Source organism: Schistocerca gregaria, chromosome 6 (genome assembly GCF_023897955.1).
Source record: "Schistocerca gregaria isolate iqSchGreg1 chromosome 6, iqSchGreg1.2, whole genome shotgun sequence".
NCBI classification, from domain to species: Eukaryota; Metazoa; Arthropoda; class Insecta; order Orthoptera; family Acrididae; genus Schistocerca; species Schistocerca gregaria.
In genome coordinates, this window is record NC_064925.1 from 245,128,547 (window position 1) to 245,144,429 (window position 15,883).

The window sequence follows — 15,883 nt, forward strand, 5'->3', positions numbered from 1 at the left end:
ATGTGAATGCTCACTCCAGAGATATTTACTCTATGATGTTACACAGAGATTATACCAAACAAACTGTTTTGTTAATGAATCGATATTTGTGTTTTGATAATAATAACTTACGTTCTTTGCTATTTGTTGTGTATCGCGCACACGTACACTGTCTTGAAGTAATTTATAATTCACACGTCTCACAAGAAAAACTTCCTTTCCCTTTCTCCAAATGTCCATTTATGTGACGTACCGTCACGATGTGCAGTATAATGGGTGTTCAGGAGATACTGCTATTGGGTTGATGAAAATTTGCAGCTATTGAGCTTCAGCATCAGATTGACACAGTAACGTGGCGTTGTATTTGACTTGAAATGGACAAGGCAAAGGGGTACTCAGTGGCGTTATGTTTCAGAATCATCCACAATGGCAGCAGTTAAAGAGGTTCAAGAGACTGCAGCCGTGAAACTGGGCGCCCTTCTTGACGCGGGAGAAGGCGTATTCGTGACGCTGGTGGCGGGGGAGACGCGGCTGGCGGCGCATAGGACTGTCCTGGCCGCCAGGAGCCCCGTGTTCCAGGCAATGTTCCAACACGACACGCTGGAGGCCAACAGCGGGCACGTCGTCGTCACAGACGTGGAGGGTCCGGTGATGAGGGAGCTGCTGGACTACATGTACACCCTCCAGGCCCCCCAGCTGCCCCACATGGCACTTATTAAGCTGCTAACTGCCGCTGACAAGTATGGTGTGTCTGGGTTGAAGGCTGTCTGCGAGGAGCAAGTGACCGCTCAGCTCGCCGTGGAAAACGCGGCGGCCACGGCGGTGCTTGCGGTGAGGCATTCCTGCCCGAATCTGACTGCGGCCACAGTCGCCTTCATAAGGGCCCACAACTTCCAGGTAATGGCCACGCAGGGATGGGCAGATGCGATGCGCAGCCAGCCTGAAGACTTAGTCGAAGTGAGTAGGCTGCTTGCTGACCCACCTGCAGAAACCAGGTAAGCACGAGACGAGGCGCTCATCGGTGTTTCCTAACACCTTTGTCGATGGCTTCAAAAGTAACATGCTGCTGGTTCACAAAGCTTTCACTGCCTTCCCGTGACAGATTCAGTCGATCTCTAAATTGACCTGTGTTTATTACAAGACAAGTTAACTAGCAGAAGTCATGGAACAGCCAAGTTTTTCGTAGCTTTAAACATTGTTTCGACTTCAAACTTCCCGTCATTATTTGCAGCAATGAGTTCTGTTGTAATGGATGTGGACAGCACATTGTTCCTTAAGGCCCGTCCGCACGCAACGATCTGTCTGCGCAAATGTCTGTGCACATCACATCTGTGCAGTAGAGTTGGCCAACACGATTCTTTTTCCCGATTCGATTCCTACTATTCAATCTCACATTGCGAATCGATTCCTACGATTCGTCCACGATTCTTTCACGTTTGATTCTAGTCTGCGATGGCACGATTCTTACGGAATGCAAAAAGTTCTACATCTTACTCTCAGATGGCAGGACATGTCTGAAATTGTCAGTGGGGTTAGAATCGAACTGTGTCATGATAAGATATGCCAGAAATAGTTTATTTGTGAGTAAACATGCATATGACGTTACAAGTGTGATTTATACGTGTAATGCCTTAATTGATGAAAGGTCACGTTTGATTTGATTGCATCTATTGTTTTATTTCAGTATGCCAGGAAAGAGGAGTCGATTTGTGCGAAAGGTGATGCAAAATGGCTTCCTTTGCTCACACGCATCCTCCACTTGACTGCCATCTGGCGGTCGTAATCATTCGGCACGACTCGGCATGATTCGGAAGTTGCCTTCGAAGCATAGCGTACTAAGGAGGGAACCTACCCATCGCACCCCCCTCAGATTTAGTTATAAGTTGGCACAGTGGATAGGCCTTGAAAAACTGAACACAGATCAATCGAGAAAACAGGAAGAAATTGTGTGGAACTATGAAAAAAATAAGCAAAATATACAAACTGAGTAGTCCATGTGCAAGATAGGCAACATAAAGGAGAGTGTGAGCTAAAGAGCGCCGTGGTCCCGTGGTTAGCGTGAGAGGCTACAGAACCAGAAGTCTTTGCTTTAAGTTGTCCCTCGAGTGAAAAGTTTAATTTTTTATTTTCAGACAATTATTATCTATCCGCCCGTTATGTTTTCATCACTTTTTTGGGAGTGATTATCACAGCCACAAAAAAACCTAAATCGGGCAAGGTAGACGAATCTTTTTACCCATTCGCCAAGTGTACAAGTTTGGTGGGTCAATAACATATTCCTATCGTGTGACGCACATGCCGTCACCAGTGTCGTATAGAATATATCAGACGTGTTTTCCTGTAGAGGAATCGGTTGACCTATGACCTTGCGATCAAATGTTTTCAGTTCCCATTGGAGAGGCACGTTCTTTCGTCTACTAATCGCTCGGTTTTGCTGTGCGGTCGCAAAAAACAGACACTAAACTTATTACAGTGAATAGAGGCCTCAATGAGCGAACGGACAGATCATAACTTTACGAAGATAAAAAAGTAAACTTACCACTCGAGGGAGGACTTGAATCAAGGACCCCTCGTTCTGCAGCCGCTCACGCAAACCACGAGACCACGGCGCTCCGTAGCCCAGTCTTTCCTTGATGTTGCCTGTCTTGCACATGGACTACTCAGTTTATATATTTTGCTTTTTTTTCATAGTTCCACACAACTTCTTACTGTTTTCTCGATTGATCTGTGTTCCGTTTTTCAAGGCCTATCCACTATGCCAACTTATAACTAAATCTGAGGGAGGTGCGATGGGGAGATTGATGAATCGGTGGAACTTGGAATCGTCACGACTCGGAAACACGCAATCGTTCTTACGATTCTTTTGAACGACGATTCGTCCGTATCACGATTCCATTCTTTATTTAGAGTCGTTCAAATGAACGACTCATTCACGAATCGCCACAACTCTACTGCGCAGACAGATCGAGTGCACAGGAGATTTGCACCGACATGAGGTGTGTGCAAACATCGAAGTTTGAGTTGGAGGTTTGAGCGAATCGTCTCAAACCTGTGAGTTCAAACCACATCTGCGCAGACAAGTTGGAGAGTGTGGACCGGAGATCGCCGCAAATCTGGCGCGAAACAGCTGCTTGTTCAATCTAGTGTTTGTCTTTGTGCGCACGGAGCATTAAAATGGCTGACGCTCGTCAGTGTTCCAGGCAGTTTATCAGTGAATTCATTGAATTTTATAGAAATGACCCCTGTTTGTGGAAGATTAAAAGTAAAGAGTACAGTGACAGGAACAAAAAGACAGCTGCATACAGTGCATTAATTGAAAAATTACGAGAAGTTGACGCACCGGCGAAATGAGAAACGATAATAATAAAAATTGTTGCGGACTGTTTACTTTAAATAATTATCAAAAGTTCAAAAATCTCGAAGATCTGGTGTTGGAGTGGATGAAATATACCAGCTAAGTTTGTGGTATTTTGTGATTCAAACACGTCTAAAACAGCAAAAATATTGTGATTCTTCATCAGCAAAAATATTATTTATAACTCGACAGAATTAATGTACTTGACTTGCCTTCATGAACTCATCCTTCAGGATAGCGTAAATAGCTGCACTTGTCTTGGGTATAATTTTACTCGATGCTTGTTTAGAAATTGCAGTTGAAAATTTGAAGTCCTTATAGCTCCTTCCTGTTGCCAGGGATCTTAATGTCACCGTCAGCCGTTCGTGGAGAGAAACTGATCTTCTCATTCAAGTATTATTTCGTATAATATGAGAGGTTACGAGCGTTAAGAGACAATTATAAGTTTCGACATCTATCTGTAAATAATTTGCCAGTCGTTAGGGTGGCATTGCAACTGTCGCAGTAAATGTACGTGCGAAAAATGCTTTCGCTTTAGCAGCCACTATGTATACCATTTTGACCACTCTCTCTGTTTCCTGCGTTTTGTCTGAATGTTTTTGCAACACAAGTTGCGAACACAGACCACAACAGAATTTCTTCAATTCTTAAATTTCAAAACAAATTACTTAAATTTCTGACGTTTTCGGTGAGCGTAGTCGCTTGCCACTGACATTTCTTTTCTACACCGACAGATGGCAGGCGAGTAGTAGGCTGGAGTTTGTGTCGTGTGAACACAACACGTTTGCAGCGATCTTTTGCATGTACAGACATCTGCGCTGACAGGTCGTTGCGTGTGGACCGGCCTTTAGATTTGGCATCAAGTTTCTGAAAAAATTAAACCGTAACACTCTACACCCAGGCGACACTCTTGCTTTGGGAACAAAGATGTGATGCCCAGCATAGAAGCAGTGACCTTCACTGGACTTGTTCTGCATGATCTAAAACTCACTTTAAACCCCTTTACTGTAAGAACACTTTAGTTGTTTTCTGTCGCTCTTACTTCTGTTTACATTAAGGAAGCTATAAGTGGAACCATGCTCCATAAAATGAAGTTCAAGAAGAGGGCTTTGTGTATCTTTCTTTAGCAGCAGAAGATCGTTTTAGTATGCTGCAAGATGAATCAGTGAGTGTAGCAACATAATCACAGTTTCCCATTTCTCATGTCGCTAGGCTTTAAACGCTCACTGGTTGCAACGTCAAGATGTAGTAAAGTATATGGCCACTGCAATGTCAGCCACACATTCACATCTCCGTAGTTTGCAAGACAACACCTTATACCTGTCAGGCCGATCTTTGCACATGCCAGCGGCTTAGTAGCTGACAGTCCCAGCTTTCACAAACAAACAATGACGTGACAACACAAATGGCCGACTTGCAGTACTGAAAATATGTGCACTGAAAGATATTAAAACTCAGTATCTCACAAGCATAAGCTGCCCATCCAGGAGCGGGATGTATCTGTCAGTGTATCCGAAAGCTGGCCTTAGTAGTGGGGCAGTGGAGCTTCGAGGAAAATTTTGTTGTGAAACTGATATCAAATTAATTATGCAAATTTATCAATTAATTATCACACCCCCTAATGACGTCATGTGTTTCCGCAGCTGGCACGTGATTTCCTTCCCTCCAATCTCCTACCACCACCCTCCGCCCCCCACCCCATCCCTGGAAATGGCGGGAAATTGAAATTTTGGCAGGAAATTAGAACTTATTGGCAGGAACATCAAATTTTGTATGTTCACCTTGAGGTTTTGAGACCAACTGACCTTGTTCACAACACAACCAACGTCCCCTCCCATCCCCCATATGGAAATGAGAGCGATAAAAAGAAAAGGACTGTCAGTGCCAGGCTGCTGTATCGGACAGATGAAAGTCTTTATTTTGTATGCAGAGCAGTATATTGTTTGTTTAAACAATTTGAGTTGCCATTGATCATGCACTAGTTAGTTGCTCCAGCCAGTCTAGTCAATAACCCTGTACAGGGAGGGTGGGAGGTAATAATAGGAGAGGAAGCTATTACTGAAACAAACAGGAGTAGTCTCCTGTCGATCTATAAATGAATAAGTGTTGGATGTGGAGAAGATATTTTCGCTTTTAGCCTAGCACTAGACAGTTGCTCTAGCCGATCTAGCCAATAGCCCTATGTGGCTAGGATCGGTGTTGATGATGATAATAGGATAGCAAGCTATCACTGAAGTGCAAGGGAGTAGCGTCCTGCGAATCTACAATGACCCACTGTCTCAATGTGCCTGTAACATTCTACTGCTATATACAAGACTCCTGTAAAAACATCATTTGGAATTAATCACACTTACACCTATTGACAAGTAGCATCCTAGCCAACAGAAAGATCAGAAATATACCGTACAACAATTTTTAAAAAGGCAGTGCTCATTATCTTACGTGAACACGGTGTTTCAAGAGAAAAGAAAATTACCGATCACCTCCAGTCTAGTCCAACACCATCTACTGAGCGTATTGTGTACCTGAAGGGCCGCCCGGCAGGAGAACTGCTGCCCATCACAGCCCAAGCTAATCCACAACTTCCTGTTGTACAACATCCTCATGACCACTCATGCTGCCAGTCGTCCTGATCTGACAGTCAAGTACCAGTGGCTTGGATATACAGGGTGTTACAAAAAGGTCGCGTGGAATCCCTGGAGAATGGCGTGTTGTATCACAGCCGTCCACAATACGAGCACGAAGAGTCTCTACATTTGCTACCGGGGTTGCGTAGACAAGAGCTTTCAAATGCCCCCATAAATGAAAGTCAAGAGGGTTGAGGCCATGGAATTGGTCCGCCTCTACCAATCCATCGGTCACCGAACCTGTTGTTGACAAGCGTACGAACACTTCGACTGAAATGTGCAGGGGCTCCATCGTGCATTAACCACATGTTGTTTCGAACTTGTAAAGGCACATGTTCTAGCAGCACAGGTAGAGTGTCCCGTATGAAATCATGATAACGTGCTCCATCGAGCGTAGGTGGAAGAACATGGGGCCCAATTAAGACATCACCAACAATGCCTGCCCAAACGTTCACAGAAAATCTGTGTCGATGACGTGATTCTCGTCAGCCCACACATGTTGATTGTGAAAATTTTCAATTTCATTACGTTGGAATGAAGCCTCATCCGTAAAGAGAACATTTGCACTGAAATGAGGATTGACACATTGTTGGGTGAACCATTCGCAGAAGTGTACCCGTGGAGGCCAATCAGCTGCTGATAGTGCCTGCACACGCTGTACATGGTACGGAAACAACTGGTTCTCCCGTAGCACTCTCCATACAGTGACGTGGCCAACGTTACGTTGTACAGCAGCAACTTCTCTGACGCTGACATTAGGGTTATCGCCAACTGCACGAAGAATTGCCTCGTCCATTGCATGTGTCCTCGTCGTTCTAAGTCTTCCCCAGTCGCGAATTATAGGGCTGGAATGTTCCGTGCTCCCTACGACGCCGATCAATTGCTCCGAACGTCTTCCTATCGGGACACTTTCGTTCTAGAAACCTGTCTCGACACAAACGTACCGCGCGATGGCTATTGCCCCGTGCTAATCCATACATCAAATGGGCATCTGCCAACTGCGCATTTGTAAACATTCCACTGACTGCAAAACTACGTTTGTGATGAACACTAACCTGTTGATGCTACGTACTAATGTGCTTGATGCTAGTACTGTAGAGCAATGAGTCGCATGTCAACACAAGCACAGAAGTCAACATTACCTTCCTTCAATTGGCCAACTGGCGGTGAATCGAGGAAGTACAGTACATACTGACGAAACTAAAATGAGCTCTAACATGGAAATTAAGCGTTTCCGGACACATGTCCACATAACATCTTTTCTTTATTTGTGTGTGAGGAATGTTTCCTGAAAGTTTGGTCGTACCTTTTTGTAACACCCTGCATTCAGCAGTTCAGACTAATTCGATGAGGACATAGAGGTTAAAAACTCCCAGAGAGGGATGTTGTTGACCACACACCTCGAGTTTCTCCTTATTTGTTGTGAAAATCTTGCACAGCACTATGGCATAGGCTATATTTTCTCTAAGTATTCCTCATCAGGTAGAAAAATCTGTTCTTATCTGTTATGTCATGCATCACAGGACTAGATTATTTAACTCATTTCTGCCTCATAACGGACCGCTAAAATCTACCTCAGACACAGGATGCCTCCTCAGTTTCGAACCCTAGTAGAGTAAACAAATGCTTTGTCAGATACGAACTCTCTTAAGGTAACAGCACAGAGAAGTTGTAAATATCAGGTTTATACCACCTGTAACTTTATAAATTCGGAAATACATCTGTTTTTTTTAAAGATGGTCATCTCTTTCTGTGTAGGTGTAGACTGAAATTTCGTTAAAAAATTAGGCCGCAACCGAAAAACTCCTGATTTCCGCTCCAACTCTCAAATCATATCTGTGGTACTCTCACTCCCCCTCCACACGCCTGGTGGCACGTCATTGATATCAAACTGATAGGCTAATTAATTAAACTGATCACGTGAGACCATTTACATGGTGAGTAATTTTTTCCTGCAGTCAGGTTGCACTCTCCTGGTTACCATTACAGACGCTTCCGTGACATCTCTGAAGGCTTCCCCGAAATGGGTGGCAATGGTCGTCAAATAGCTGAAGATATCCAATGCGAATTGCGTTTTTTCTCTTCATTGTGTTGTCATGCTGGTGGAAGTAAGTCACTTACAATTCTTGTATACTGCTTCCGAACTAATGCTCCGGAATGCATGGGAATAGCTGCCCCTACTGAACCGTGTTGCAAACCTCACCCCTCCACAGGGCTGTACAAATCCTGGCTGACATCCCACCCTCGCCGTGCCAGAGAGCTATTAATGGTTCCAGACTCCCTAAACTTGTCCTATCCATCTTATAAGTTCCGTATGCTTTAAATATTGCTGAGATAAACACCAGGATGTTGAACAATATGCTTCTCCTCATCCTTCCTGCAAACCGAAATGTTCACACCTGTCTACTGACCGCCGCATTCCAAATGTGTGTGATCTGCAGACCTAATTTTCCCTCAGAATATGGCCCTGTAGAAGTGTTCCTATAGGCTACCGTCAAATTAGTGGAAGGATGATTCGAGAACTCAGATGGTAATCCCCAGAGGTAAGACAATGTGTTTATCGAGAAACACTATTAAGAAGCAACATTTAGCAGAAGTGACTGTCGCCAACATACATTTTGCATAAGACCCATGAGGATAAGATATCAGAAACCACCGCATTCCCGCGCCCGGGTTCGATTCCCGGCGGGGTCAGGGATTTTCTCTGCTTCGTGATGACTGGGCGTTGTGTGATGTCCTTAGGTTAGTTAGGTTTAAGTAGTTCTAAGTTCTAGGGGACTGATGACCATAGATGTTAAGTCCCATAGTGCTCAGAGCCATTTGTACCATTTTTGATACAATCGCACATGGGAAGGCATGTAGGTAATCTTTTTCACTCGCTCTATTTAACGAGCGTAATAGGAAAGGGAATGACCACTAGCGGTACAAGATACCCTCCACCACACACCGTATGATGGCTTGCGAAGTAACCACATACACTGAGGCGCTAAAGAAACGGGCATAGGCATGCGTATTCAAATACAGAGACACGTAAACAGGCAGAATACGGCGCTGCGCTCGGCAACGCCTATATAAAGACAAGTGCCTGCCGCTGTTGTTAGATCGGTTGTTGCTGCTACAATGGCAAGTTATCAAGAATTAAGTGTGTTTCAACGTGACATAGTCGCCGCAAGAGCGATGGGACACAGCATCTCCGAGGTAGCGATGAAGTAGGGATTTTCCCATACGACCATTTCACGAGTGTACCATGAATATCAGGAATCTGGTAAAACAGAAAATCTCTGACACCGCTGTGGCCGGGAAAAGAGCCTGCAAACCGGCACGAACGACGACTGAAGGGAATCGTTCAACGTGGCACAAGTGCAACGTTGCCACAAATTGCTGCAGATTTGAATGTTGGGCCATCAACAAGTTTCAGTGTGCAAAACATTAAACGAAACATCACCGACATGGGAATTTGGAGCCGAAGGCATACTCATGTACCATTCATGACTCCACGACACGAAACATCACCGACATGGGAATTTGGAGCCGAAGGCATACTCATGTACCATTCATGACTCCACGACACGAAGCTTTACGCCTCGCCTGGGCCTGACAACACCGACATTGGACTGTTCATGAGTACAAATATGTTGGCTGCTCGCAAGAGTCTCGTTTCAAATTGTATCGAGCGGATGGACGTGTACGGGTATGGAGACAACCTCATGAATCCATGGACCCTGCATGTCAGGAGGGGACTGTTCAAGCTGGTTGAGGTTCTATAATGGTGTAGTGCGCGTGCAGTTGGAGTGGTATGTGACCCCTGATAGGTCTAGATACGTGTATGACAGGTGACACGTGCGTTAGCTTCCTGTCTGATCACCTGCGTCGAGTCATGTCTGTCGTGCGTTCCAACGGACGTGGGCAATTCCAGCAGGATAATTGGACAACCCACACGTCCAGAACTGCTACAGAGTGGCTCCAGGAACACTCTCGTGAGTTTAAAGACTTTCGGTGGCCACCAAACTCCCGAGACATGAACATTACAGAGCATACCTGTGATGCCTTGCAACGTGGTGTTCAGAAGAGATCTCTATCCCGTCATACTGTTACGGATTTACGGACAGCTCTGCAGGATTCATGGTGTCAGTTCCCTCCAGCACTACTTCAGACATATAGTTGAGTCCATGCCACTTCGTGTTGCGGCACATAGGCGCGCTCGCAGGGGGCCCTACACGATATTGGGCAGGTGAACCAGTTTCTTTGGCCCTTCAGTGTAGAAGTAAATGTAAATTTAGTTTACATATTACGATTTCAAACCATCCATCTCACGGAAGCGTGTTGTCTCTTATTTATCGAGAAAACAAAAGACGGAACTTCTGCCGCTGCTTGTATCTCTGTAGAAAACTTTCGCATTAGTCCTCAAGTTTCACACTGCAGTCACCGCAAAAGACTTGTGTGAGAGATTTTACCAGGTTTGTCCACAGAGCTTAGAGGAAACGGTATAGAGCTCACTTCTAAACTTCCCTTTCATCAGAGTATCGCTTATCTGCCGTATTCTCAGGAATCTTTGAGTCTTCGATGTACAGCATTTGAATCCACCTCATTTTGACGAGTAAGAGATGTCTCATGTCAAGTTACAGACCCATGCTAATTTCCTCGAAATCCCAGCACGTTCCAACAGCACTATTCCATCAGTTAGAAGTCTGACAGGTAGAGAGCTTTCATAATGAGAAAAATAGCACATTAACGTATAGGAGGAAATTCACAACCACGAAAGTAAACATGGACTGCACAAAGAAATTCACAAGCATAACACATACAATTCATCGATGTCTAGTGACATTCTATAAATATCACGCTGTATGTGTCCTAATCTGTTTCTTTGTCTTCCTATGATTACCATGCTAGAAATACGACAGTGTAATGGTTACTGAGTGTTCATTGACATAACAGTGTCTGTCTCTCTATCTGATTGTTATTTTTTGTAACATCAGCTGGTAGAAATAAAACATGGTAGTCAAGGGAAGGCAAGATTCGGTTACGTTTGTGGACGGGGCCGTAATCAATTATACTATTGGTTACCTTTTACAGTTACAATTTATTTTAAATCAGTAATTCCAGACTCAACAATAAATAAAAAATACCACACGTTATTAATGAAGGAATAAACAACAGTGTAAATAATATTGTTTTCAGTGAGTTACAATTTAGCATATTACCATTATAACAACAGATAATGTTTTAAAAGCAAGCCACTGTGATCTGGGCAGAAGGCCTTACACGCCAGAAATGGCAATAAATTAAGAGTTGTTAAAACTCGCTGCAACTTACAAGTTATAGGTATTGAAATATTAAAGGCAAGTCACCATAAACACAGCAGACGGCATCAGACGCCGGGAATGGCAGTAAATAAGGTTTTAAAGGCTTAGTGCGTAAATACAAATACCAAATTAGAATTTTAAGGTAAACGACCATAATCATGGCTGAAGGCCTTACACGCCAAGAATGGCAATAAATTAAGAATTGTTTAAGAACTCACTGCAATTTACAAGTTACTGGTATTGAAATATTAAAGTAAGTCGCCATAAACACAGCAGAAGACATCAGACCCCAGGAATGGCAGTAAATAAGGGTTTAAGGCTTACTGCTAAATTAAAAATACCAAATTATAATTTTAAAGCAAATGACCACAATCATGGCTGAAGGCCTTACACGTCAGGAACGGAAATGAGGTCCGGCAACAAACAGTTTCGCGAGCGCTGAGATAGGCAGCCAATAGTTGCATTCACTTCACAAGGTGGTAACTCAGACTACTGACAGTCTAACGAATGACTAATGATAATCTTGCTGAAGCTACCTGACGTCCGACAAACAAAATGCATCGATGGAACAACACGTCAAAACAGGAATCGGCGGTCTGCCCTACATCCAAAATACTGTGTTTAGGGCGCCTGTAACGAGAAAGGAGTAATTACCACCAGAGCAGAGGAATCACACGTGCTCTTCACCTCGGTGACACTTCGAGCAGCAACACGAACCCAAGTGACTGGAGAATCGCGAGATATCACAGCGGCGGAGGTTTCTCTTCTGGGGTCGAAATGCACTCATCTTAAAGCTTGCTGGATCCGGTTTATGGTGAGGTCGTTCACCCTCGTGACCACAGCTATTCCATCCGGCAGTCCAAGGATGCTGCCAGCGGTGCCAGCATGTTGTGGCACTGCGCGGACCTTGCTCCTCCTCAGTTCCCAACAGAACTGGCCCACTCACACGACCTGGGAAAACAACGACCTCGCCCCAAAGATAGTGCTACAGTTACAAAATATGGATAAAGGCCGCTGCTCCCACTAGCAGACGCTTTCAAAACCGAGTGGCGCCAGTCAACATGACAAGAAGACAAACACCCGCAAACATGTCAGCTAAACGATACCGTCTGGCCTCCACATGGCTCAAGAAGCCTCAATAAGATTTTACTGCATTTCTCTCTTACAGTATACAAGGAAACAGATACCGTCTGCGTGCTGACATCGACCATATGTGACAATCCCACTATACAGGGTGTCCCAGCTATCTTGGCCACCCAAAATATCTCTGGAACAATAACAGCTATTGGAAAACGACTTTCACCGGTATCAATGTAGGGCTGGGGCCCATGAATGTACATATTTGGAAACATTCTAAAACGAAAGCATATGTGTTTTTTAATACAAACTTAATTTTTTTTAAATTGACCTCCTATATTTTTTCTTCAGCAATCCATAGCATGACGAAGCACATACACTATGGCGTTGATTGCATCGCAATATTCCCATTACATCCCGAGATATTGAGACGCAAAGTTGACGCTTGAAACACATGCGCTGCTAGCTCACGTCCTGAGTCTCAGGCGTGAACCCCACGCTGCCCGTAATCGCGATGTGATTGACAAGTAAGTGTCCCTCTTGATAAGTATGGAGGTGTGATTACACATGTCAATCACATCGCGATTACGGGCAGCATGGGGTTCACGCCTGAGACTCAGGACGTGCGCTAGCAGCGCCTGTCGGGTGTTTCAAGCGTCAACTTCGCGTCTCAATATCTCGGGATGTAATGGGAATATTTCGATGCAATCAACGCCATAGTGTATGTGCTTTGTCATGCTATGGATTGAGGAAGAAAAAATATAGGAGGCCCATTTAAAAAAACATAAGTTTGTGTTAAAAAACACATATGCTTTCGTTTTACTATGTTCCCAAATATGTACATTCATGGGCCCCAGCCCTACTGTGATACCGGTGAAAGTGTTTTTCCAATAGCTGTTATTTTTCCAGAGATATTTTGGGTGGACAAGATAGCTGGGACACCCAGTATATACATGTATTGGTCCACTGGAGCAGACGAACAGTCATCTAAGTCGCTTCCACAGACCTGCCTAAACTTTTGTTGCCTGTACTGGAGGAAGACGATACCGACTATCACACACTCCGCTGCTCGACTCGCTGCGGCTCGCACCGTTTGCGTTGTGCTTTTCTTTCTCGCTTCTTTCGAAACTAGCCCATCGCCATGTCCGGACGCGGAAAGGGAGGCAAACTTGCTGCTGTGGCAAAGCTTCTGCTCACGCTGGCAGGAGACGGCCGCGGCAGCAACAAGAAGAAGAATCGCAGCCGACCGCAGCACAAGAGGCAGTGCTACCGCTGCCAGAAGATGGGTCACGTCGCCAGGTCGTGCAGGGAAGCAGTTGCGTGTTTGAAATGTGCAAAGGCACACGATACACGTGACTGCGACAAGCCTTCAGACGTCGCGCCAACGTGCGTAAACTGCGGCGGCTCGCACGCCGCAAACGCACGCAGGTGCGCATATCTGAAGCAGCGGAGACCACCAACAACAACCGCCAAGAAAGCGGTACACGAAGAAGAGGCGGCCGTTCCGCCACCCCCGCCCAAGAGGGACAACGGGGCGGCCGCAATCTCGCCCAGCGCCGCTACCGACGACGCCGTGGCAGCCCTCAAAACCGCGATGGCGGCAGAGAGAGCGGCCATGCAGAAGGAGATCGTCGGTCTCCACCGGCAGCTGCAAGAGTTGCGAGAGGAGCTGCGACTTTTCAAGAAGGCGCCGCCTGTCCCTGCGCCCGCCGCCCCCGTGAGGCGGCCAGTGGGGGTAGACGCCGCCACACAGACGTCCACTGACTCGCCTCCTGCAACGATGCAGGCGGCTTCGAGCATGGAAGTCGACGTCTGGACGCCTGCGCTGTCCACTCCCTCGGAGACAGACGTGGAAGAAGCAGCACAATCCGAGGAAGAGATGCCGCCGGCTTCTTCGCAAGCCGAAGAAGAGGAAACCGTCGAAGAACTGCCCCTTCCGCTTCCGGACGAGCGGAGCGTGCAGCCCTTCCTGAAAAAGATCGTGGCGTCGCTGAAGGACGGGTCGTATCCTCATGGGGACAACCCGTACCCCTTCACGCCGGCACACGCAAAACCATCACTACCTCACCAACCGTGCGATCTTCGCCACACGCGAGGCATGTTGCGTGAGGTGGTAACGAGGAAGGAGCTAATACTGCTCAACAGCCGCCCCATCTTCACCCCCTCCGACTGGGAACACATCTACCTGGTCGCAGAGAAGTGGGTGAAAGAGGAGTGGCGCTCCGGCAGGCGTAAGCCTGCCCCAGAGGACATGCCAGCGACAAACTACTTCGCTGCTTTAAACTCAGCGGAGTAGCCAGAGGCCCATTCAAATCGTGAGGCCATCCACACCACAACACAGAGGAGAAAGGAGGAACAGCAGCACCGCTGCTTAGCCTCCATCATCTCCGGACAGAGGCTGTCCGTGAATTAAGCGAGACGAGACGAGACTCACAAAAGGAGGGTTCTTGTGCTGCTGTCTCATAAGCAGTTTGATACATTGCGTTTTCTTTGTTGTACCACATAGAAGTAGAATATGACTACACAGCCATACATTTTGTTTTTCTACCATGACTTTGAGGTCTGTGTCAGGTGCTAATCCGGCATTAACATTGTGAGCGTGTGGGGGCTATTCTGTCATTCTGCGCAAGGGACAGGTGGTGGTGGTAGCTGCCATGCCTCAAAGTTCATGGAAAGACAGGTATCTTGCTGTCTTCTGCCCTTCTTCATCTTGCATCTTCTGTTCTTCTCTTCTTTCTTGCATTCTTCTGTTCTTCTTGGGCTAGGAATATGTGAATTTTAGTGTAGGAGTGATATAGAATTTGTAGAATCTGACTGCCTTTCCAAATGTTACTTGATCAGTTTGTAGATCTTAGTAACTTTTTGTACCTTCATTGTCGTCTTGTCGTATTATGATTCTCCCCACGCTCTTCCATTGTGTAGCAGTGTCGTGACGTATGAAATGTCCGTGCTGCGTGTTGTCCTCCTGAAGCCCAACCTGGTTGCAACCTGCATTTCCAGTGTGACGTTGGTCTTCATGTTGTTGTTATTGCCCTAAGTGCTTTCTCAACATGTCTGTTCCCTCTCCATCGCTATCTCGAAGCATCTGTTTTTAAGGGAGCTGGTGACTGGTGCTGGGTCGTGTGGTAGCGTTCTCGCTTCCCACGCCCGGGTTCCCGGGTTCGATTCCCTTCGGGGTCAGCCATTTTCTCTGCCTCGTTATGGCTGGGTGTTGTGTGATGTCCTTAGGTTAGTTAGGTTTCAGTAGTTCTAAGTTCTAGGGGACTGATGACCATAGATGTTAAGTCCCATAGTGTTCAGAGTAATTTGAACCATTTGACTGGTGCTGGTGGCGATGTCCCTCTGATGTGTAGAACTATTTACAATTTTTGTTTTACATATATTTGTTATTAAAAAAAGACTCTGATTTTATATAATGCAAGAAATATATATATATATATATATATATATATATATATATATATATATATATAATTTCTTTTCTTTATTCTAATCATGTCCTACCACTTCTTCATTCTTTCAATTGTTGTGAACCATTC

At 45.5% G+C, this 15,883-nt stretch overlaps 1 protein-coding gene across 1 annotated transcript in view; it reads left to right on the top strand.

Annotated features, from left to right (window-relative positions):
* The window catches only part of LOC126278128 (poly [ADP-ribose] polymerase tankyrase-1-like), a 106,887-nt gene that overhangs the window by 54,589 nt on the left and 36,415 nt on the right, over nt 1-15,883 (top strand). Inside the window, exon 2 of the mRNA XM_049978016.1 lies at nt 395-974. Coding sequence (XP_049833973.1) covers nt 406-974 — 569 coding nt within the window. The 5' untranslated portion in view covers nt 395-405. The remainder of the gene's footprint in view (nt 1-394; nt 975-15,883) is intronic.